The sequence below is a fragment of the Oryctolagus cuniculus genome, chromosome 9 (assembly GCF_964237555.1).
Source record: "Oryctolagus cuniculus chromosome 9, mOryCun1.1, whole genome shotgun sequence".
Taxonomy (NCBI): domain Eukaryota; kingdom Metazoa; phylum Chordata; class Mammalia; order Lagomorpha; family Leporidae; genus Oryctolagus; species Oryctolagus cuniculus.
Genome location: NC_091440.1, coordinates 136,815,926 through 136,840,646, shown reverse-complemented (window position 1 = coordinate 136,840,646; position 24,721 = coordinate 136,815,926). Strand labels below are relative to the sequence as shown.

Genomic DNA, 24,721 nt, shown 5'->3' with positions numbered 1-24,721 from the left:
ACATCATCGGTCCGTCGCATTGGTGGTGACATCAGGCCTCGCATGGGCTCAGCGCTCGGCCTTTGGAAGGATAAGTGGGATCGGCCCACTGTGCCCGGCTCACGACCATTGCCACCATCGGAGGGGTGGGGACGTCTGTTGGGTAGGGGATTGTGGGTAAACGAGGCCTGAGGGGGAAGCGTGGCGGGGACTTGGGCTCAGCTTTTGCTGCAGAGCACAGATCCTGCCAGGAGCAGCTACGTGGTCCCTGCTGACGGGGTGTTCCGGCAGGTGTCCCCTGGCACGAAGGTGCAGGAGTCGCTGCACCCTGTCTCCCCACGTGGGGCCGCGTGGGTCCTTCCCAGCCTTCCTGGAGGCCGTGCCACAGTAACTGTTCCCGAGCCGCTCATCACCGGGGCTGTCATTCTCAGCCAGCAGCGGCCTGACCACAGGATACTTGCTCCACCGCCTCGTAAAACGCTGGGCCAGTGGTCAGCGGGCAGCGGTGCAGAAGCTGGGGTGACATCCAGGAGAAATGCCGAGGGGGCCCGAGTCCCTCTGAGCTCACACAGGAAGGAATACCAGCTGGCCGGACTCCTGGGCGCCCTCGTGGTGCACAAGACGCGGGTGGGCAGAGCTGCCAGCAGGTGCTCTGGCTCTGCCTTCAGTGTTGGGTCCGCTGTCAGGGTCCGCGGCCGCCTTCTGGGACCCTGAGCTGGGAGGCGTCCACTCAGGCTCAGTCTCCCTCCAGCATTCATAGGGTTTTTTGTGCACAAGTTGCCTGTGTTTTGTGCATGTTTTCAGTCTTGGGAGGGAAGAGGAGGGGAAGCAGAGGCCGCCCCCAGGGGTGCAGTGTGTGTGGCAGCCGCGAGGAGAGCCGGGGGCTGTCTGTCTGAGGGCGTCTCAGCCTGCCGTGTGGAGTGCGGGCAGGAAGCTGTGGACAGTCTTCCCTGAGCACGCTTCTCTCCCCCTTGGACAGGAAGCCGAGGCCTGCGACGTGCAGTCCACTGCCGTCTTCCATTATTTCAGCTGCGTGTTTATTGCCCTGTGCCAGGAAGGGAGGGAATTCAAATGTGGGTCTGGATTTTTTTCTTTTTAACAAAGAGGCTTTCTTTTATGGTGTCTGTTTTAAACAAGCGATTCAGAAGTAATCTGTATCATCTCCCGCAGCATTTCCCAGTGCGTTTCCTCGGGAGGGGTCTGCTCAGGACACGAGTCTTTGCCTCACACTCTCACTCGTGGGAGGGGTACCTGTTCCTCTCCCACGAGCCAGGTGCAGAAATCATGGCTCAGGCTCCTGGTCCAAAGCACAGTTCAGAGGCAGGTGTGGGGTGCCGGCGAGCGGAGTCCTGGCGTCCCTGCAGTGCCTCTGGGTCGCAGGTGGCTGAACGCCATGTGGTTGCCCCTCAGGGGTTCCAGGAGGGTACGGTTCAGGCTGCGAAGCCCCCCACAAGTCATTTCCCAGGGAGCTGCTGCAAAGGACAGGCACCGTGTCGTCCTTGGGGTCCCGTGGACGCGTCTCTGCCTGCACGGTTCTGCTGAGGGCTCCCTGCAGGGAGACTGACGCCAGGTAGACCCTCACCCCTCCCGGTTCTCACGAGGTCTCTTTGCTTTAGGATACTTCTGACTTCGGTCACACTGCTGTCGATATATTCAATCAACCTGCTGTTGATCTGTTCAAAGGAGACAGGTGAGCCGAGCGCATCCGCGCGTCCATGTTCAAGACGGGGAGGGTGGCGATACTGTTAATAAAAGAGGGCCGAGACCCTGGAGCAGGAGACCCTGGTGAGCGGTGTTTACCTGGAGGAGCAGATGCAGCAAAATAGGAATTGGCGGTGAGCTCACCGTGCTGGCATTTCAGACAGACTTTCACAGGCACGCGTTCTGCTTGATGACCTCATTTTAAAGGCTTCAGCTTCCCCTAGTCCTCAGGAACCCAGGACAGGGAGCCCAGGGTTCTGTGCTGTGGTCGCCGAGGTTCTCGAGTAAACAGAGCTTTGCTTCTGCTTGTGCTCGTGCGAGGGAAAGCGGGCGGCTGGGCGGGGCAGGCGCTCTGGGCAGTGTCACACCTCAAGCGGTTGCCCTGCACGCCCGCCCCTCGGGCTCTGTTTGTAACAACCGGCTGCTGGGGCGCACAGACGATCCCTGTGACGGGAACATTCCGTGATCAATCGAGTTGCTCACTGAGGTCGGCTTTAAACAGACGTTACACAGAGGTTTAGTTACAGCCTGGCCGGTGTTGCTTTCTCTGTGACCCTTTTCAAAGCATGAACTGAACTGCCATAAAGAAGTATAAACACTTTTTTTTTTTTAAAGAGTGGTTTAGAATTCAGTCTGTTTCGAGATGAGATTTAGTATTTATTTACAGTTTTGCTAGATGAATCTGTGGATGGGTTTGCCCACTGTCTTGTGAGCTGGGTGTCTTTGAACCAGATTTTAGAACAGTCGGAACTCTCGTGTTGTAGCATTGCCTGGTGTGAAGCTTGTTCCTCTGGGAAAGGGGTTGGATGGGCTGTTACTAAGCGAGTTCTTGGCTAACTTAATTTTCAGGTAACTAACTCACATGGAATCTTTGTGTGACAGGAGTCAGGGTTTTCTTAAAACTGCACTCTTGATTTTAATGGCACACGTGAGATCCAAGGAAGGGATCAGAGTGGGACGCTCCCCTAGCAGAGTAGGGAGACCTAAGAATGCGCCCTATGACCTGGCCGTTTGATTGTCATGCTCCTATAGCAGTCCGAGAAGGAGCGATGGCGTTGAAGTTTGAAAATGTCAAGAGGTGGTTTTGTAGTGAGGATGCCTTAACCCTCGCCAGCCAGAGCTGTTGGCGAGAGCTGGAGAGGGCCACACAGGAACCTGGGGTGTGGCCAGCAGAACAACCCAGGGTTGGCTCTTTGGCCGTGGAGAGCCCTGTGCCGTCTGTGTTTTTCTGTAGGCTGCATGGTCTATGAGAAGCTGGGAGAGCAAGTCTTCGGCACCACGGGGAAGCTGGTCATCTTTGGAGCTACCTCCCTCCAGAACACTGGCGGTACAAAGCATCCTGTCTGTGCCTTCCCGCGGCGGGTAGTCCCCTCGCCCGCATGAGATGCCCGAGGCCCGTGCTCACCAGCAGGCAAAGGCTTATTTAGCTCATGCTTTGGGAGGGTCAGGTCCAAGGTTGAGTGGGCCTTGCTGGAAGGGTGGGTAGATGGCCATAGCAGGATGCACCAGGAGGAAGGGTCACAGAATCAGCCAGGGCACAGAGGAAACACTGGGCCTGACCCGGGGTTTTCCCCAGAGTCTCTTGAGAACCATGTTCTGAGAGCTCCTGGTGACCTGAGGTCTCCCACATAAGCCCCCCACCCCGCCCAGTCCCGGATGCCAGCCCTGGATTAGAATTGCTAATCCCAGCCCTCCTCTCCTGCCTCCTCATGCCATCCCCTCAAAACCTGGGTGAGTTCAGGGCCCGGATCATTCCCACCTATGGCAGGGGCCGCGTGAGCTTTAACCTAATGCAAACCGTGACCAGGCTTCCGGTCAACGTGGCGCGTGGCAGGGGAGCAGAGAGCAGGCTGCCACCCTGGCCAGTGGTGGGGCTTTTCTCCCTACGAGTGCTTTGCCTCCCCAGCAATGCTGAGCTACCTCTTCATCGTGAAGAACGAGCTCCCCTCTGCCCTCAAGTTCCTGATGGGAAAGGAAGAGGCGTTCTCGTAAGTCACAGAGCCCAGTGTGTGTGTGTGTGTGTGTGTGTGTGTGTGTGTGTGACATAACTAACATGTTTTCAGTTGGGTGTGGGCCAGCCAGTGTTTTTACTTTATGAAAACTGCAGAAGCATAGTTTTTCCTGAGCAGTGTTTTAAACATCTGTGGGGCTACTCAGCAAATGGGAGAGTTTGCATTTTCCCTAGAGCCTGCGCCCGTGTCTGGTTTCTGTGACATGAGAAAGAGGTGGCGTATCTTGAACACAGAAGCAGAGCACACAGAAGGATGCTGCCTCTCTTTTGGAGCAGGGTCGGGGCACTGGGGGAGCAGAAGCTACATGGCCTGGATGTGGCCGACCCCAGGCCCGCCACAGCTGCAGTCGATGGGACCCCTGCTCTGGCCCCCTCTGGTCCGACAGTTCCTGCCAGGCCTGTTTCTTCTGTTCTCTTCCAAGGGAGAACAGTGGCAACTGAGGGCCCAGTATTCTGTCCCCAGGAGCTGAGGTCCAGTCCAAGGTACCGGGGACCAGTGCCCGCCCCTGGCAACTTGGTGCTTGCTGATGTCGGCAAAACAAGGGGCTTTCTCTTAAAATGATTGACAGGCTGGGAGGTAACGGGCACAAGGCAGTGTGTGTGTTAATAACTTGGCAGAGGGCAGTGGAAAACTTATCTTCATGCGTCACCCAGGAGTGAGGGTCACTCTTTGGATAAAATCAGTATTTGTGTTGATCAGATTAGTCATGGTAAAACTGCTCCGTGAAATTTCACATTGGAGGAAAATCCGTCCCTTTGAGCTCACAGCCCTGCCACCCCATGCCTTTCAGAGCCTGGTACGTGGACGGCCGAGTGCTGGTGGTGGTGGTGACCTTTGGCATCATCCTGCCCCTGTGTCTCTTGAAGAATTTAGGTAAGGAGAGGTGGGGCTCAGCCCAGGGCTTCAGCCTGCTGCGGAGCAGAGAGGAGGTCGGGGGACCCACAGGTGTGCCTCAGGCTTGGCCTCACGGGGCTGGAAGCATCAGTCAGGACACGGCGCCCAGGATGGTGTGGGAAGAGAGATTCTGGGGCGAGAACCCAAGAAGTGTCCAGGAAGTGGGACTCTGCTCCTGGCAGGCATGAACTCCCTGCCGTGTGGCCGGGAGACTTGGTCACACCAAGACGCAGCGTTGCTTCTGTGCACGCCCCGGTATCGTGACTCACGCCGCGGTGCAGGCTCGCCCGCCCAGAGGGGCCGGGAGGGTGGAAGCTGAGGCACCGTGCCCGGTGCTGATGACGCGTGAGTGCGTGCTCAGGCCTGCAGCCGCGGTGTCAGCCGAGCTCCGGCAGAAACCCCTGCGGTGCCTGTGCCAGTGTGGATTCAGGCTCCCCCTCCCCCAGATAGTCAGGAACCAATTTTTGGTTTTGTTTTACATAAAAAGTGTCAGACCTGCATAGCTTGTGTGAGGAGTTTTCATAGGTTTTTTGTTTGTTTGTTTTTTGTTTTCCCTTTAAGGCAGAGTCAGAGAGAGAGAGAGAGAGAGAGAGAGAGAGAGAGAGAGTCAGTCTGATTCATTGCCCAGATGGCTGCAATTGGTGGGGACAGCCCGCAGCCAGGAGCCAGGGGCTTCATCTGGGTCTCCCATGTGGGTTCAGGAACCCAGACTTGGGCCGTTTTCCACTGTCTTCCCAGACCCATTAGCAGGGAGCTGGATCTGAAGTGGAGCAGCCGGGACTGGAATCGGTGCTCATATAGGATGCTGGCATTACAGAGACTTAACCCGCGGTACCACAGCACTGGCCCCCATAGGTTTTTAAACCACTTCCTGTGCTGGTTTCTGGGTCTGTGTTCAGCTTTTTGGCACCAGCAGAGTTTGCTTTTCGCCATTCTCTAAGGATGAGAGTCACACAGTTCCCTGGGAGGCCACTGAGACAGCCAGACGCCTCCCAGGTGTTCTCAGGAGAGCAGGTAAAGTTTATCCCCAGAAATTCACCCTGCTAACCCCGGACCTGGCTGGCAGTCAGGATGCACACAGTAAGTGCATACTAAGGAGATGCTGGGGAGGCAAGAGTAAATGCGATTGCTGGCAGGACCCCACCCGCGTGCAGCAGCGTGAGCTGGGCTCCGGGAACCTCTGTTCTGTGTGAGCCATGGAGAAGTGCGGCCAAATCACGTCGCACAGTGTTTCCACCCGAAGCCTCACTCAGCGCTGTCACATCACCGGCCAGTAGTCCCGTGGCATGGGTGTGTTACTGGAGCCCCAGACAGCGCTGGGGGTCGTGGAGACAGCTGCGAGTGTTTGTTTCTTCCTCTCCCTTGAAGGCTACCTGGGCTACACCAGCGGGTTTTCCCTGAGCTGCATGGTCTTCTTCCTGATCGTGGTGAGTGCCAGGTGCTGCGGCGGGTCAGTGCCGTGCCGTGCCGGCTCCTTGTCCAGCTTTAGCAGAGTCCGCCTTGTTTGCTTGTGTTCACTGCCCCAGGTCATCTACAAGAAATTCCAGATCCCCTGTGGTGGTCCAGAGCTGAATGCAACAGTGAACGCTAATTTAACAGACACCGAGGCGTGCACACCAAGATACGTCACCTTCAACTCGAAGGTAGGCTCTCCACGGAGAGGACGAGCGGCCCGTCGCCCTGGGCGGCATCACATGGCTTTGCACGACTCCCTTCTTCACGCGCGGTACCACTGCTGCTCATCCCGCGGTCCCCTGAGGGACCCACGAGAGGGACCCGGTGACGCCGCAGGCTTCCTCCTGCTCTCCAGGCTGGGCGGCCTGCGGCGTTTCCCCAGAAAGCCACTTGGTGGGTAACGGTCTCAGCAGCCAATCAGCAGCACCCTCAGCCCCCGTTCTAGAACGTGGTTGGGGGTGGGGGGATTCTACAGACTTTTCAGCCGGCTCTCAGAGCTCTGGGAGCGGTGGTGGACTTCATCCCCCGGGAAGCCCCCAGCCCAGGGCCGCCACAGGTGGAGCCTAAGCGTCCCTGCCCGTCTTTGCTTCTAGTCCTGTTTCCTTGTGCCTGAGAAGTTGTGTTGAGTCTGAGAGTTTACAAAGTCTCATCTGAAAAGGCAAAACAGTACCCTTCTCCTCGGGATGCAGCCGGAGAAGTGGCCTGCGCAGCTCATCTCTCCGGAGCTGCCGCACCTGCTCTAAGCGAGGAGCAGTGCAGGAGCGGGAGGAGTCCCAGGCAGGCCACCTCGCTGGGTGGGGCCACGCAGGCTGGGGCTGTGCCTGGCCGAGGAAACCAGGGCCAGGCCCGAATGGAGCTCTCTAGGACAGCGGTTTCTGAGAGATGAAAACTCTGCTAATAACCACCTAGTCCCGGGGTGTGAGCAGCTCAGGAACAAGACAGCTCGGAAACACAGACACGGGGCAGCTCTTGGGATAGAAATGCTTTCTCTTACTTACTTAGAAAGATTTACTTATTTTTTCAAAGAGTTATAAACAGAGAAAGGTGTTACCGTTCATGGAGGGGAGGGCAGTTGCAGGAGGGAGCCTCGTGGGTTCTTTCCCTCAGCTCAGTATAGAAATAAAAAGCCAGGAAACAAATTGCAAAGAGGCAAAAACTTTTATTAGACAGAAAAGAAACTTTTATTTGACTGGCAGACAACAGAGGAGGCGTCTGGTCCAAGAGGAGAGCAGGCGGAGTGCCCCAGCAGGACGCTGGCTCTGAGGAAGTGTCCCGGGTTTCTGAGGCGTCACTGTCTGCTCACTGGGTCATCCTACTGGGGGTGCCCATTGGACGGGGGCTTTGCATATGTATGTTGATTGGCTTGGGGCTCATGGAGACAGTGGGGGGGGGTCTCTTGGAGATCGTCCATCTCCTTAGAGACTCAGCCTTCTCCTCTGCCAGCTCTGGGTGAAAGACTGCAGGTCCCCTGGAGGTGTGAATCAAAGCCATAAGGTCACACAAGATAGCCCGGGTCTCCTGGAGCCAGTCTGACTCTCCCCAGGGGCTCGGCCCCTTCCTCTGCCAGCTCTGGGTGGAAGATGGCCCCCACCCTGGAGGTGTGAATCAAAGCCATAAGGTCACACAAGATAGCCCGGGTCTCCTGGAGCCAGTCTGACTCTCCCCAGGGGCTCAGCCCCTTCCTCTGCCAGCTCTGGGTGGAAGATGGCCCCGACCCCGAAGGTGTGATTTAAAGCCGCAAGGTCACCCCTGCAGCACAAGAAGCTGTTAGGGAGGGAGGTGTGGGTCGGTCTGGAGACGGCTTCCCAGCCACAGCCGGCAGCCTGTTTGGGAAGGACATTCCACCCGTGTCTGAGGGGCCCGCAGACCCCCAGCCCCATGGGACGGCCTCAAAGGGACAGAGCAAGGTCTTCCATCCACTTGTTCACTCCCGAGATGGTCACAATGGCCAGGGCTGGGCCAGGTTGAAGCCAGGACTTTATTCCAGGTCTCCTTCATGGGTGGCAGGGTCCCAGACACTGGGGCCATCTTCCCCTGATTTCCCGGCACATCAGCAGGGAGCTGGATTGGAAGTGGCACAGCTGGGACACGAGTCAGGGCCCATACAGGGTGCCAGTACCCCAGGCAGGGGCTTCACCTTCTGTGCCACAGCGCCGGCCCACAAAATGGCTTCTTTTAAAGTGTATTGTTTTGTTTCCAACAGACGGTGTATGCGTTACCAACCATCGCATTCGCCTTCGTGTGTCACCCGTCCGTCCTGCCGATCTACAGCGAGCTTAAGGAGTAAGAGATTTGCTTGCTTTTTATCCCTGAGTCCCTTTACGCCCCTGCTCAGCAGGCAAGAACCGTGTGTGGCCAGCTCCAGCTCACCCCCCGGCGCCAGCGGCCACTGGCCTGCTGCCATTCCTGGAGCTCGTTCTGCAATGTAACACGCGAGAATCAAGACAAACCAGAAACCTGTAGTGCTTCCGGCCATAGGCGTAGCCAGTGGCTGTCCTAGGACCCGTGAGTGGGCGCGAGCCCGCACCCCTTGCTTCTGCTGCCCGTGCCTGGTTTGCAGTCGGGGTCGAGTCCCAGGCTCACTCTTTGTGGATGGCTTGGGCCTGCTGGTTTGGACCGAGAAGGTCGGCAGGTCAGACAGTAAGAGAACCAAAGCAGGCGTTGTCTGTTTTCCCTTGCGGCGCTGGTGGACCTGCGGGCTCACTTGGGACTGCTGTTGTGGCACACGCTGAGCGCCTGCCTCTCACCACCCCCCGCCCCCGGTGTCCCCCCAGCCTGCCAGACACTGGCACAGCACAGCCCTCACCTCGGGGTCACACAGCGGGGCTGCTGTGTTGCTTGTGTCCTTGTCGGAAGGGAAATAAAGCTCAGGTCACCGAGAACCGAGTTGACTCCCTTTCTTACTTGATGGTTGTCGGAGTTGTTAGGATCCCCGCCTACCCGCTGGCCTGTAAGTGCAGAACCCGATGCCTTTGGCGTCTTTGAGATGCGATAGCTCTCTGTTGGGGATTTTCCCAAGTGTACACTTCTCAGTTCTCCTGTTCCCCGTGGTACCCTGGATTCCTTATTGGCGGGGGGCGATGTCATGGCTGACGGTGGTCTTACTGCGTTCAAGTCTTGCACAAGAGTCGCCGAGAGTCATCCCAACGCAGGGCTTGGCTGTGACCTCAGCGTCCCAGGCGGCTGTGACTGGGCCTGGGGGAAGGGTGCTCACTGCCTGCAGAGCGTCAGCCTTGCAGGTGCATCCCTGGGGCTGCTTGAGGGGAAAACCAGGACCAAGCAGAGCAGAGGCCGAGCACCTGTGGGGTTCCAGCTCCGCGCCCCGCCCCGCGTCTCTCCCACCTCTGGGCTGGGAGAGAAGCACTTGGATTCTTCTGCCTTTTGTCCCGGGCACAGTCAGGGTGAGATAACATCAGGCACAAATATTGAAGAATGGTGTCCGCCTCGCCTGAGAACTCGATGTTCTTTGAGCAGAATGGGGAGGAGCGCTCGTGGGAGTGCGGTGGCTGGCTGCCTCCCCCACGGGACCTGCCCTGTGTGACAGCCCGGGGGTCTGTCTACCCTGGTGTGCGGGTCTGCCCGCCTTGGTGGAGGAGAGCTAAGATAGTATCCTTGCACAGCGACGCTGGCACCTCCCACCCCTTCATGCGAGCTTTAATTGTTACATTCCCGCATCTGTGTTTCCAGTCGGTCACAGAAGAAGATGCAGATGGTGTCAAATATCTCCTTCTTCGCCATGTTTGTCATGTACTTCCTCACGGCCATCTTTGGTTACCTGACGTTCTATGGTGAGTAGCCCCTGCTGCGGCTCAGACGCAGGCATTTGTATGCAAGGTGCTAAAATTCAACATCGACCTGACGGTTTTCACTGACGCTTATTCGTACACATTAATGGGGTGTAGTGCATTAATTTGAGAACTATGCAATGTGTATGGAAATTAGCACTTCTGTCTCCCCAATACTAATCATTTAAGACTTTTTTTTAAAGATTTTTTTTTTAGTTTTTGAAAGGTGGAGTTACAGAGGAAGAGAGAGAGAGGGAGTGGCAGAGAGAGATCTTTTATCCTCTGGGTCAGGGCCCAGAGATGGGCCAGGCAAAGCTGTGAGCCTGGAGCTTCTTCCAGGTCTCTTATGTGGGTACAGGGGCACAGGTACTTGGGCCATCTTGCACTGCTTTCCCAGGTACACTAGCAGGGAGCTAGATTGGAAATGGAGCAGCTGACACTTGAACTGGTGCCCATATGGGATGCCAGCACTGTAGGCGCTAGCTTAACCCACTATACCACAACGCTTAAAAATGGGTTTATTTCTTAGAGACAGATCTTTCTGCTGATCACTCCCTAAAGGGCTGCAGTAGCCGGATCTGGTCCAAGCAAGAGTCAGGAGATAAGAACTCCATCCAGGTCTCCAAGTGGTTCCTAAGGACCCAGGTACCTGGGCCATCTTCTGCTGCCTTCCCAGGCACATCAGCAGGGAGCTGGATCGGAAGCAGAGAAGCTGGGACTTGAACTTGGGATGGTGGCTTAACCAGCTGCGCCACATGCCTGCTCCCATTGTGGACTCCTGGTTTTGAAATGCATCTCAGGTTGCTGGCCGCAGTTACCCTACTTAGGACGCCGGACGCTGCCTCCTCTCAGTTTTGGTGTCGCTTATCTAACCTCATTCCGGCCGCCTCCCCCCAGCCCCACGTAACCCTCAGCCTGGAAGTTGAAGGGAGCCGCAGAGCTGCCCTTGGGCTTTGCTGGTCTGCTTCTAAGGATGGCGAGTGCTGATGCTCCTGTGCACAGAGCGGCTTACCTTAAGAGAGGGCTGTTTTTCCTCCTGCTGGTGTCCTTAAGACACATTGCATTTGAAAAGCGGTCGTTTTTCCTTAAGAACGTTTAAAACGATGCAGAGAAGGCTTCCCTGGGTAGCTGTGAATTGGGTCACGCTCCATGAATAGCGGCGGGTGGAGACGTTCTCACGAAGAACAGTGAGCCAGTCTCATGGCAGCGCGTGAAACACAAGCAGCGCGCCCGGGTGTTCAGCGGCCGTGGAGCTGTGCAGAGAGCCTGTGGGCTGAGTTAGGACGCCCCAGGAAGTGAAACCTGAGGACGCAGACTGTGTTTGCTCGTAACTTGCACTGACCCCATTCAGAGGATCCCAAGCTTGCTTTCTTTTCTTTTTTTTTTTTTTTTTTTTTTTGACAGGCAGAGTGGACAGTGAGAGAGAGAGACAGAGAGAAAGGTCTTCCTTTTTGCCGTGGGTTCACCCTCCAATGTCTGCCATGGCTGGCACACTGCGGCCGGTGCACCGCGCTAATCCGATGGCAGGAGCCAGGTACTTATCCTGGTCTCCCATGGGGTGCAGGGCCCAAGGACTTGGGCCATCCTCCACTGCACTCCCTGGCCACAGCAGAGAGCTGGCCTGGAAGAGGGGCAACCGGGACAGAATCCGGCGCCCCGACCGGGACTAGAACCTGGTGTGCCAGCGCCGCAAGGCGGAGGATTAGCCTAGTGAGCCACAGCACCAGCCCCCAAGCTTTCTTAACGTCTTCTGTTGTCATTGTAAATTGGGACCTAACTGAAATACACATTTATTTCATAATCTCCTTATTAACTGTTTTTTCATAAACGGAAGTGTGTCAGACTTCAAACCATTTAAAGATTCAGCCTGGAGCGATGGTCAGTTGGATCACCGTCATTCTCATAAGCAGCGAAAATCGCGTCATCTGGTGGATCATAAACACATGTTCACTCTCACACACGATGGTGTTTCTCTACGGCACACGGGAAGACCGAATGCTGTGAAGTTGTTGCTTTGCTCAGACTGTGGCTGAACAAACTTTCTTCGTAAATCCATCGTTTTTACACACACGGAATACCAAACTTTTTACACTGCTAGGCTAAAGAAAAAGGCTGGGGCGGGCACTGTGGGGCAGTGGGTTAAGCCACTGCCTGGGGTGCCTCACGTCCCATATCGAGTGTCTGGCACTGGGTGCTGACTCTGCTTCCTTCCCAGCTCCCTGCTGAGGGCACCCTGGGAGGCAGCTCAGGTACATGGGTCCCCGCCCCCCAGATGGAGTTCCTGACTCCTGGCCTGGTTTGGCCTGGTGCAGCCTTGGCTTTCAGGAATTTGGGGAGTGAACGAATAAACAGACCTCTCTCTGTTTTTGTCTCTCACTCTGACTCAAAAATAGAGTCAATTTTTTTAAACCCTCAATAATCCAGGTAAATAATATTTTTAAAAGGCCCAGCTATTTTTAAGCAGTCATAAATTTTGAAGTGAGAAAATTAGGACTGATGAGATTTTTATTAAAACTTTTGGTGCTGTTTGAGAAACTGAGACCAAGCTCAGTGGTCCAGATTAGAACTTAACCTTGGCACTCGTGCAGCGGGAAGCCCCCGAGCGCAGACGGGGGCTGGGCTCCTGTGTCAGCTCCTCGAAGCAACTCTGCAGGCCTGAGCTGACAGAAAGGGCAGAGCTGTGCCTGCTGCCCTCTCACGAGGCACACGCACGGAGAGAATTCTCCCCCGGTCATGGTCACGTGGTGTCTCTGCTCCTGGCCACCAGAGACTGAGCTCCAGGGCCTCCACCGCAGAGCGGAGAGGAGCAGTCGGGGACTGGAGGAGCCAGTCTTCAGTCCCTGCCGCGAAGCCCGAGGCAGCCCAGCCCGAGCAGGGACAGAGGTTTGGAGGTTCACAGCCCCGTGGGCTTGGCTTCTGGGGGCCTTCATGCTGCAGAGCTCCGAGGGTGGCCCAGGTACAGGGAGGACAGGCCTGTCCTGCTCCCCGTCTGTCTGCTATGATCTTAGGCCCCGCTCTAACCAGCTAATGCCGCCTGCTCACTTCCCAGAGCCCCCCATCCATCACCATAGCAGGGCCGGGTGCACTCACAGAGCCGTGCACACAGGACTCACCACAACGGGGCCCTGTGCACTCTCAGCTCTGCACACAGGACTCACCACAATGGGGCTGTGTGCACTCTACACATAGGACTCACCACAATGGGGCCGTGTGCACTCTGCACACAGGACTCACCACAATGGGGCCGTGTGCACTCTGCACATAGGACTCACCACAATGGGGCCATGTGCACTCTGCACACAGGACTCACCACAACGGGGCCGTGTGCACTCTGCACATAGGACTCACCACAATGGGGCTGTGTGCACTCTGCACACAGGACTCACCACAACGGGGCCATGTGCACTCTGCACACAGGACTCACCACAACGGGGCCGTGTGCACTCTACACACAGGACTCACCACAACGGGGCCATGTGCACTCTGCACACAGGACTCACCACAATGGGGCCGTGTGCACTCTGCACACAGGACTCACCACAACGGGGCTGTGTGCACTCTACACACAGGACTCGCCATGATGGGGCCGTGTGCACTCTCAGCTCTGCACACAGGACTCGCCATGATGGGGCCGTGTGCACTCTCAGCTCTGCACACAGGACTTGCCACTACAGGGCCGTGTGCACTCTACACACAGGACTCACCACGACAGGGCTGTGTGTACTCTGCACACAGGACTCACCACAATGGGGCCGTGTGCACTCTACACACAGGACTCACCACAATGGGGCCATGTGCACTCTGCACACAGGACTCACCACAACGGGGCTGTGTGCACTCTGCACACAGGACTCACCACAATGGGGCCATGTGCACTCTGCACACAGGACTCACCATGACGGGGCTGTGTGCACTCTACACACAGGACTCACCACAATGGGGCTGTGTGCACTCTGCACACAGGACTCGCCACGATGGGGCCATGTGCACTCTACACACAGGACTTGCCACGACAGGGCCGTGTGCACTTTGCACATAGGACTCACCACAACGGGGCTGTGTGCACTCTACACACAGGACTCACCATGACGGGGCTGTGTGCACTCTGCACACAGGACTCACCATGACGGGGCTGTGTGTACTCACAGAGCTGTGCACACAGGACTCGCCACGATGGGGCCATGTGTACTCTGCACACAGGATTTGCCACGACGGGGCCATGTGCACTCTCTGCCATGAACACGAGACTTTGGGGGGCACACTGCAGGAGGTCAAGGATGGGGTGGCACAGATGCTACTGTGGTGGGAAGTTGAGATTGAAGAGGCCCTTGGTGCCAGCAGCGCGGGCTGTGGGACCCCCAGTGTCCTCCTAGGGTCAGCCCCGCACAGTCGCAGGCCACCTCCTTGCCGCTGAAGTGGCGATGGCGGGTGCGCCCCCCTCCCCCCCGCCACGGTGCCCTTGCCTGCGCCTCGTGGCGTCCACAGTGTCTCCAGAGTGCGCTTCCCCGGCCTGCCCTTCGCACGTTCTCTGGCTCAGCACTGTGCTTCCTCTCCTCCAAACAGAAAACGTGCAGTCGGACCTGCTTCACAAGTACCAGAGCAAAGACGACGTGCTCATCCTGACCGTGCGCCTGGCCGTCATCGTCGCCGTCATCCTCACGGTGCCCGTGCTCTTCTTCACGGTGAGCCCTTCCTCTGGGAAGGAACGGCAGTGACGGGAGAAGGGGGCACCGTAGGGGACTTGCGGGTCGCGGCTGACAGCGACCAGGAGAGCCTGCTGTCGGTGCATAAGTAGGGGGTGTGCGTCGTAAGGCAGTCCCCCGCGGCCAGAACTGGGGCCCTGGGTGTGCACTCGCGAGGCTGCCAGGCCCGTCACCGTGCCGGGAGACGCGGGCCCCTGTGGAACCTCTCTTCTGTCTCCTGCAGGTCCGTTCGTCCTTATTTGAACTGGCGAAGAAGACGAAGTTTAATCTGTGTCGTCACGTCCTGGTGACCCTCGTCCTCCTGGTGGTTATCAACCTGCTGGTGATCTTCATCCCCTCCATGAAGGACATTTTTGGAGTCGTGGGTAGGGCTGTGTGGCTGCCCATCCGCCTGCAGCGGCTGTTGACGGTTACGTCGGCGACGGTGCCCGACTCGCCTTTCCTTTCTTTTCCAGGTGTTACCTCTGCCAACATGCTCATCTTCATTCTTCCTTCGTCTCTTTATTTAAAAATCACAAGCCAGGATGAAGACAAAGGAACTCAAAGAATCTGGGTATGTCTCTGGCCAGCGTCTCTAACGTCCCTGGTTTGTTTCCGTTAGAATTCAGCAAGGATGTGGTCCCCTCGTGCCCTGTGGTGTGCCTCTCTGTCACCTGCAGCTGGAGTGCGCTGTGGCCCTCGTGCCTCCTTCCTTCTCTTTGCTGTGTCCAGAGTCCAGGCCAGCCCGGGGCATCTTGATGCTACACCCCCCCTCCCCCGGGATGCCACGGCCCAGGAGTTGGAGCCTCGGGAGTTCAGGTCCTGGGTTTAGTGCCGCGTCCGCCCGTGGCCCTCCCTGCCCACTTTAACTTAGTTTTTGATGCCTGTCTCCTGTTTGGCTTCTGAGTTGCTCCTCCTCGTGTTTGAGCGTCTGCCTCCCAGCGGTGCACTCGGCTGGCAGGTGGCACACAGCAGCGTGACCCGGCTGCTCCCAAGGCCGGTCTCTCCATTGCCGTCTTAGTTTGCGAGGAGCCGTGAGATCCACAGGCACCGGCCAGGTGGATGCCCTCGGTGTAGGGAACTAGGAGACGAGGGAATGGCGGGTAGCGGGTGGCTCGGAGAGACTCGGTCATGGCGTCGTCTGCTCTCGCGGTCTGTTCTCTCGGTGTGAGGAAGTTCTCCCATGGGTTGGCAGGGCCAGGGGACAGGAAGGGAGAGGGAGAATTTGTTGCTGCCCTGGCACTAACCCTGCCTTTGTGTTGCTCCAGGCCGCGCTCTTCCTGGGGCTGGGCGTGCTCTTCTCCCTGGTCAGCATCCCCTTGGTCATCTACGACTGGGCCTACTCGTCGGGCAGTGACGAGGGCCACTGACCCCCTGAGGAGGAAGCGCTCCCGTCTGCTGCTCATCCAGTCCCCACACATCTGCCACCCTCCTCACCTCTTTTGCAAGTTTACAGAAGCAGAGAGAGTCGTACAAGACCCTTAAAACGGAACAGCACTCGGGTTGCCACGCAGAGACCTGTTTCTGTAAAGGTTCACATCCCTCCTTAGAGAAGAATCTTGAAGTGTATATTTTGCTTTCCAGGAAAAAAAAAATTGGTTTCATAAATAATTTGCCTATTTTGGTTAGCATAGCACACAGGGATCATCCTGGGAGGGTCACGGGGCACATGGGCAACATGGGGGCAGCTCCGGGGACCTGGCATCCTGGGCAGGGGCCAGCCGCTACCACGGCCCACACCGTGCAGGGATGGTCGCTGGGCAGGCGTGAGGGCAGGGACTGGGCTTGGCGTGTCGAGCAGATCAGCCGCCCTGGGCCGCTCCAGCGAATGCAGCTTTGTTGCCTTCCTGGCAGCCTGTGTCCACTTGCTCGAGTCTGCTCGTGGCACCTGCTGTCCCTGAGCAGAGAGCCTCACGCACGCTGTCCTGTGCAGGGCCCTGTCCCCAGGCTGAGCCGGCGGCAGCTCCTCGTGTCCACCAGCTTTTTGCACTGAATAGTGGACCTAAGGATGGTCAAGGGCCAGCAGCTCATGCTTTGTGTTGGGTACTTGAGGAATCGGCAAGAGACTTGTTTTCTACCTAAACATCTGGGTGTTGACAAACACGAGATTTTATACCTTCACTAAGCCTCACTCCTACTTCTCCGTCAGCGCCATCCAGAGTCTAGAATCCTCCGAGAGGAGCTGTGACGGGTGTTGTCCTTCCTCCCCGTGGGGCCTGAACCTGTGCCATTCCCTCTTCCTTCCCCCCACCCCGGGGCTGGGCCACGACCGCCCCCAACCCCGGGACCTGCATGGGAGGACAGTGGCCTTGCCCTCTTACTGCAGGGAAACCACCGAGAGACTGAAAGAGGAGAGGGTTTCGGGCTGGGCAGCCGGAGAGGAGTGGAGGCCACAAAGGCAGCCCAGGGCCTCACCCCCGTGACCGGCCACCCACGTCTCACACCGGGAGAAGCACACGCTCCGTGAGCTGCTCCCGTGACGCGGGACTGGTGTATCTTCTGGGTTCCGACTGAGGTGTCCACGCCCCCTGTCCAGAAATGACAGCTGGCGGAGCATCCCGCAAGCCCCCAGGGGCCTGCACACCACCGAGGCAGGAAGTGTCGTTGGAGAAGGCAGCCTCGGGCACCCGTCCCGCACCACCTGGTGGCCGCAGAACTGCGTCCACCTTGGCGAGCCTCCGGGCTGAGCCACAAAGGCCTGACCTGGTCAGGCCACTGCCCCTTCTGCACAGACGGCTTCCCGTGAGCGGCGCGAGACCCCGGCGGCCTGTGGGATGGGATGACCCCGCGTTAGGAGCGAACTACATCGTGCTGCTCCCCGTTGCCTCTGTGTGCAGCGACTCCCCGCGCCCTCAGAGTTGGCCTAGAAAATTGGGGTGTGCGAGGATGTGTTTCAATGCTGGCTTCTGTGCCCAAGCCGCCGGCTGTCCCAGTTCAAGACCAGCTCCTGCAGAGGAGGCACGCTGCTGGGGCCGTCTGCTGCCACACGTCTTCACCGTCGCCTTCCCGTGTCTCCGCGTTTGTTACTGTCGTGTCAGGGTCGCCGTTCAGTCTCGTCACTTTCGTGGGACCTCCTGTCCCTCTTGACTCCCGGTGGACATGGACGTTCGCTGCTGAATGAGTGGACTGGAGGGTGCTGTGGAGGGTGCTGTGAGCCCTGACTGAGTGTTGCTGCCTGGGAGTTGGTCTGCAATTCAAGGAGAGCGTGTTCCGAAACCCCTGGGCCTTCCCTTCAGCAAGCGGGCTGTGTGGTGCCCCCAGGGCGGCGAGAGAAGCACCCCACCCCGAGTTCAGCCAAGCTGAGGCTGCACAGAACCCACCGCCTGAGGTCCTGCTGACTGCATTGTGGCCCACTGTTGGCAGGATCGGGTGGGGCTCAGGCGGGAGAGGCCAGCTGAGAGCCCGGAGGTAGGCTGTGGGGTGGGAGTGGGGCAGTGAGTTTTCAGGACGCTACTCGCCTCCGAGGCCCCGGGCCTGACCGTCCTGCTCTGCCAGGGCATCACCGGCGAGCAGGGCTGGTGGAGTCGGCGCTGTGGCCATGGTTTGCTGCCCGGATCAGGTGGGGCGCGAGAGCTGCCTGCCCGCTTTCTTTCATACACACCCAGCCCTGCTGGCACTCGGGGCGCCCGTGGTGTGGAGCGCACTGCAGCCACCCGAGGGCTGACTCGTTCCAGAGCTGGACTTGGGCCCCTAAGCCCCTGCGTGGCCTGGGGACTGCTGGAAAGCAGACCCCAGGCCCTACCCAGACACTGTGAAACCAGAGCGCCCCAGGCAGGGAGCCTGCAGAGACCCCCATGCCCCTCATGCCCCCAGTCCGAGAGCATCGGCTATCATCCATTGTCCCCTCGGCCCTGTCTCAGAAGACGGTTCCCAGGGCGGGGAGGCCAGCACAGCTGCCCAGCTGCCACACCCAGCAGGAGCATGTGTGTGGGCAGGTGTGCCCTGCCTCACTCAGGCCTTATTCTGGGCTGAGGCACAGTCACACCTGTGTGTGGGACATCCCGGGCAGACCCTCTACATGTGGCCGTCCAGGAGCTGCTGAGGCCGAGCGCAGGCCAGCCTCTGTTCTGAGTGCCGCCGGCTCGCCTGGCCACTTGTGTCCTCTTCTGGGAGTGGATTCTTGGCCCAGGCATCCACACTGGAAGCAGAGCCCGATCCACTCCACAGGGCCGGGGCTGGATGATGGGACGGGGTCCTGGACAGTCTGCCTCAGCTCCTCACACGTATGCAGTGGCTCAGGGCTTGAAAACTGCAGTCCACAGCCATGGGCAAGGCCAGCAGGACCCAGTGGCACCATGTGGCTGCAGCCCAGGGCTGGTGGCCCTTCAGCCACAACACTTCCTGCTTCTGAAGTTGGGCAAGTCCTGTGTGGTGGTGGGAGGCTTGCAGGTGCCCAGGGCGTGTCGTGGCCGGCAGCTGAGAAACAGTTCCTCAAGGTACAGTCTCCCCTGTGGGGCTGCCCTGAGGAGGGGTGTGAAACGGGCCCATTCAGGCTCGAGTCTCTGTCTTTCAAGTGAATCCGTGCAGCCAAGGCCTCTGTGGGGGCCTGTGTGTGACTGCACAGCCACTGAGAGAGGAGACTGCTCCACACAGAACTGGAATCACTCGCATCCGCGTAGGAAGCATCAACACCTTCACAGACATTCGTGGTTCGCTTTGGGAAAGAGAAAAATTAATGTTCCCTCCCAGGTCACACAGCCTCTCGGTGTAAATGTGAAGCCTAAAACCTTACTTCTTGTTTAGAAAAAGCAGTGTCTCAGAAGTAGATGCGTTGAGTTCTTAGGCCGGTATTAGATCAACTATTTAAGACATAGTCTCCGAGCTGTAGATAAGGAGTCTTGGGCACGGCTCCTTGTCACGTAGCGACGGACAGGCCCCAGTGACAACGTGCTTCTCCATCGTCCCCTTTCACTGTCGCTTCCCACCGATGCCACCCACAGTATTTATGAGAACAGAAGCTGGGGGGAGAACGTGGCTGTTCTTCAGAATTGAACTGCAGGGCCCAAACTTGGGGTCTGCGAGCGGGAAACCCGAATGTTAACTATGAGCACAAATCGGAAGCAGAGGACACAAAGCTGTTAACTCACCGAGCTTTGGGGTCCTGCACGATTGCCTTTGTTTTGGCGTTGGCACTGACACGGGCTGTCTCGCGTGGCGTGAACTTCGATGTTTGCTTCGGAAGCCACTGTCCGCAGCCCAGGTCAGGAAACAGCACCTGTGTCACTGATGTAAACACCTTGCGAGTGGATTTCAGGTGGGTGATGTCAGTCCCAGGTCACAAACTTTGTATTCATAGTTAATCAAATAGGGTTGGGTTTTTCAGGGTGCGGTGTAAATAAATGTAAGAAGTTCTGTTCTATACCTGCTCTGTTAATGTAGTTTTTAAACATTAAAATGTGAACCAAAAATACTTGCAGATCTTGTGTGGCTTCTCAGGGCACGTCAGTGCTTGCGTCTCTCGAATCACACCTGCTGGGGTGCCGCAGCCAGCCGCTCCTGGTAGGAGCCCACCTGCTCTGAACAGCTGGACTCCTCCCTTCCTTGTGACCACACTGGATGAATGTATTTTTTAAATTGATTGATTGATTTGAAAGTGACGAAGGAGAGAGCTCTTCCATCGGCTGGTTCACTCCTCAGGTGCCTGCGACAGCCAGGGTTGGGTGAGGCCAAAACCAGGAATCCATCTGCGTCTCCCGCGTGGGTGGCAGGGGCCAAAGCACTGGGGTCATCTGCTGCTGCTTCCCGGGTGCGTTTAGGGAGCTGGATGGGAAGTGGAGCAGCCGGGACCAGAACCAGCACCCTGGTTTGGGATGCAGGTGTTGTGAGCAGCTCACCCCACTGCGCCACAGCACCAGGCCCGCCTGTGTCATTATCCCGTGTGCTGGGGAGGGCTGCAGGCTTCCTGTGCCCACACTGCAGCCACCTGGCCGACAGAAACTCCCTCAACACCCCCACGTCTCCAGGGACTACTGGGGGAAGCGGACGCAGCCGTGCCTCTGTCGGCGAGGTCTTACCAGGCAGCAAGAAGGTCAGGTCTGATCCCCAGGTTCTCCTGTGGACAGGGTCAGTGCAGGTGTAACCGAGTGTGGGGCCCGCCCCGTCACTCCCGGCACCTCCTGCGCACGTGGGTCCAGGGGCACAGCATCGAGCGGCACGGTCCACGCTGGCCTTGGCAGGAGTGCAGGTGCCATTCCATCTTTACCCACCGCCTGCTCCACTTGCTGACGGATCAGCAGCCCACGGGCCAAGGCTGGGAGTAATCAGCACCGACGTGCAGGGGCACAAGCCCAGGTCGTCACGGGCTCCCGAGAGCACTGTGGGGCTCCTGCTGCTGCTGGCGCTGCCCTCCGCCCTGGCTCACCCACAGCCATCGGGGAAGGGGCGTTTGCCCCCATGGGGTAACGGGCTGGGTGATAACTGTACCACGTGGAGGCACGTCTGCTCACCTTGCAGATTCGGTTAGGACCAGCCATGGGGAGGATGAATACGGTATACCTGGTGTTAGCTTGCACCTGTTCTAGATGAACCCGCTCCTCTCTGGCGGGGTCCTCCTCATGCCCCTCCGCAAGACCATAAAGACCTGATTCTTCCTGGTGGCGGCTGGTGTGCGCGGTGCAGCAGGAAGTGGCAGTGACCCAGAGGCTTCCTCGGGCTTGCTTTGCAAATGCAGACCCGTGCAGGGCTGAGCCCCTCCGGAGCTCCAGGGTTGCACCGTGAAGGAAAGCTCCCTGTTATTCCCTAGCTCAGGGCCAGGAGACGCCTCACTCCCCACCTGCACCGCCTCCCCTGAGCTCCCTGGGATCCGGTGAGGCTCCCGGACTGGGCGAAGTGTCCTTTCTTATCACCACTACTAGGCGACAGGTTACAGCCCTGTGTGGCTCCAGGAGTACAAACAACCTTTGTTCGCTTTGACACACCTGTGAAGTGACCAACAGGAAGGCCTGGTCACACAGCCAGTGCTGTCCAGGTCCATGCTGGGGCAGGAACCTGTGCCGCAACCGCACTGCTGCACAAGCCGGTAGGGACCCGGGCTCGGTTCTTAGGTCACGGGTGGGGGCGCGTTCAGCGAGGAGCAGGAGAGAGGCTTCCTTCATTTCTCGGGACAGAAGCTGCCCCCGGGACTGCCGGCCCCCGAGGGCTGAAGAAGGCGGAGGAGCGGCCCCGCAGACATTGTCTCCTTTCCTCGCCAGATCCTTCTGCCCCTTGTGATGTTGCTCTGCCAAACGGCTCAGCACCCATGGTGCTTGCATGAAGCCGTCAGCTTCTGGGCCAGAGTCTTGCAGGCTGTTGGCACACTGCCATGCCTGGAGCCGCAGACTGGGCCCAATCTCGCCAGCTCCAGGCTTGGTGGTGGTGACAGGTGACAGCACGTGGCCCAGGCCCTGTCCCCAGGAGCCCGGAACCATCTCCCCTCGCTCAGGCCCTAGGTGTGGGCCCAACGTTTATGGCAGCGCCTTAGGAAGCTTCTGGAGGTGGGACCACTCGGCGAGGAGCTGCTTGCCCACAGCCAAAGCATCCTTGGCTCTGTCATCGGTGGCCGCCCGCTGAGGGTCGCCGGGGGATCCTTGGCACCAGTTTCAAGACCTTCCCACTTTCCTGTGGCGCTCTGGGTGTCTGCAGCACCCATAGTTCATGTGTTGCCATGAGGGAGACCTGTCTCGGTATGAAACACGCAGTCGCGAAGGAAGTCATTGATGGGTGAATATTTCTAAACTCTGCGACGCAGGAAGGTGTTAAAGTGCAAAGCTCCAAAAACTCACATGGGGGACGAAGCAAGCGCTGAACCCACTGCACCACACCTGACTTCCGTGCCATCAGTTCTGGCTCCACGAGTCCTCCTGATCCACAAGAACTGAGAGGCACGCAAGAGCCGTGTGGCCAGAGCCTCCCCGTCGCTTCTGCGCCCGTCCCGTGGCTGGTCCTGAGTCCCTCCAGCCATTTCTTCAGCTCCTTCCCAGCCCTTGTAGCCTTCGCCAGCCAAACCCAGCCCTAAATCTGTGACACATCCTTGGTGGGAAAGCTCATCTACGAAGACGAGTGCTACCATTCCTATTTTTGAAAACAGTCTGAAAGTCAAACAGTGACGTCAGAGCAGGGCAGCCCGTGGCCGCTCACCGGAGGCCTTCTCTCGCCTGCACACTGGGTGCCACGTCCCCCCAGGGGACGGCTCCTCTCAGCGCCTTCCTGCCGGGCTGCGCAGCTGCTGCACGTCTCACACGTCACCTCTCATACCTGAGGCGAGGGCTGATTCCCGTGGCTGCCAACGTCCCCCGCGGAAGGCGAGAGTTAGGTCTGCCACCCGTTCTGCTGTCAGAGACGCCTCTGTCTTCTGACCGTGCCCTTCTTCCTGATGGTCGTCCAGAGTGGGGAGCCACACTCGGAAGTGTCGCCTTGTTGGATTCTCGCCCATGAGGCCCCTGGAGCGTCTCTTCTCCGTCCTCCTGGGTCACATCCAGGTCTCAGCCACTCTGCGTCCACACCTGTGCATCTGCCTGTGGCTGGAGGAGCTTCAAGTTTATAACCTGGAGCCGCAGCAGGGCCCTGCAGCAGTGGGACCACGCACTCAGCGTCACTCCTCCTTCCAGACCCTGAACTCACCCCTCCCTCAGCCCCAACAGAGGACCCCATTTGCTTCCTCACTGAGCGACAGGAGCAGCCAGAAAAGAACCTTCCAGACTGCATCTCTCCCGCCCCACACGCTCCACTGCTGCCGTCTGGGCGCCTGCACTGCTGGCCTCTGTTGCTGGGGATGGCATTGCAGCCCGTGCTCTGTCCTGGGGCCTGGCCCCACCCTCTTCCCCTCTCTTCTTTGCATCTCTCCCGATTCGCCACTGTCCCGTTTCTGCTCCTTTCCGCTGGTAGCAAGATTCCTGTGCTTAGTGTCTGCAACTCCACCCATGCACCTGAGCCCACCCCAGCCGGGTTTCACCCTCTCCTTCCAGGGGAACCGGCCGTGCCTTCCGTGCTGTTCGTTAGGAAGGCCGGCCTCACACGGCTGCGTCCCTCCTGCTCCTGGCCGCCTCTGCCCGCCTTGTCTGCCGCTGGCTGCTCTCCACGCGTCCTCCCAGTGCTCACACTCTGAACCCTCTTGACTACATCTCGATAACCGTAAGCAGCCGGCCCATGCCTGTAACTAAAGCTACACGTAACCATTTTCCCACGTTTATGTCTCTCTGGAGAGCTGCGCTCACGTGCCCAAGTGCCTACCCGACACCCCCACGGGGAGCTCTGACGCTTCCGGAACGAGCGTCTCCATCTCCCTGACCCCTGGACTTGCTGCTTCCACAGCCCCCTTACACGCACCTGACTCTCATTTTTAAAAAATAGTTATTTATTTATTTATTTATTTGAAAGGCAGAGTCAGAGACAGTGGGAGACATAGAGAGAGAAATAGAGAGATCTATTTACTGGTCCACTCCTCAAATGGCTGCTGTGGCCAAAGGTGGGCAGGCTGAATCCAGGAGCCTGGAACTCCATCCGGTCTCCCACGTGGGTGGGAGGGACCCAGGCATTTCTGCTGCTGCTTTCCCAGGTGCACCAGCAGGGAGCTGGATGGGAAGCGGAGCAGCCGGGACCGAACCAGCGCGGGATGCAGGTGTCTTAGGCAGCTTAATCCTCTGCACCACAGCACCGGCTCCTGCTCTGTCTTCCTTGCACAGAATGCTCTGCCTTCACGGTCTGTGCTTCTGGTTGTCCCTCTGCCCTCGTGGATCTGCACTGTACAAGGGAGGGACCCTTGTGCTCACTTCACTGCTATGTCCAGGGAGCAGTGGGGAGACACGGCAGGCACACACCTGCTGCCGAATGAAGGCAGTGACTTCGCGGTAAATCTCACTGGGCGTTCACAGCCTGCTTACCTCAGGACAGCTGGGGCCAATGGCCAGCTCAGAACTCGGACTCCTATCAGGGGACTTGGGCGGGAGAATCTTCAAGGCAGAGGCAGGTGCAGTGAGAGGGGTGAATGAGGCCATGCCCCATCTCAGCAGAGTAAGGCCCAGCTAGGAGGCCCCTGGTCTGAGCGAGTGCGCTGGGAGGATCCCACAGGGTCCCTGATGTGGCTGAAGAGGCCTCTGCTTTGATGACCTGGTCCCTGGCACAGATGTGCAGAGACCGTGGCCAGGTGTGTGTGTGTGTGTGCGCGCGCGTGTGTGTGTGTGTGTGTGTGTGTAGGATGTCGCTCATACCCTCCAGAGAGCAAGAGGCGGCGTCCTGG

The 24,721-nt window shown here is 58.2% G+C and overlaps 1 protein-coding gene across 6 annotated transcripts in view; it reads left to right on the top strand.

Annotated features, from left to right (window-relative positions):
• SLC38A1 (solute carrier family 38 member 1) overlaps positions 1–19,918 on the top strand; it is a 54,401-nt gene extending 34,483 nt beyond the window's left edge. For 5 of the 6 annotated variants that reach the window (XM_051851014.2, XM_070049723.1, XM_051851011.2 and 2 more), the window contains 12 exons: positions 1,596–1,669; positions 2,915–3,007; positions 3,587–3,668; positions 4,483–4,565; positions 5,955–6,013; positions 6,113–6,229; positions 8,245–8,324; positions 9,729–9,829; positions 14,390–14,508; positions 14,753–14,894; positions 14,985–15,082; positions 15,777–19,918. In XM_051851014.2, coding sequence (XP_051706974.1) covers positions 1,596–1,669; positions 2,915–3,007; positions 3,587–3,668; positions 4,483–4,565; positions 5,955–6,013; positions 6,113–6,229; positions 8,245–8,324; positions 9,729–9,829; positions 14,390–14,508; positions 14,753–14,894; positions 14,985–15,082; positions 15,777–15,878 — 1,150 coding nt within the window. In that variant the 3' untranslated portion in view covers positions 15,879–19,918. The remainder of the gene's footprint in view (positions 1–1,595; positions 1,670–2,914; positions 3,008–3,586; positions 3,669–4,482; positions 4,566–5,954; positions 6,014–6,112; positions 6,230–8,244; positions 8,325–9,728; positions 9,830–14,389; positions 14,509–14,752; positions 14,895–14,984; positions 15,083–15,776) is intronic. The other variant, XM_051851012.2, reaches the window with a different exon arrangement.
• Positions 19,919–24,721: the final 4,803 nt, after the last annotated feature.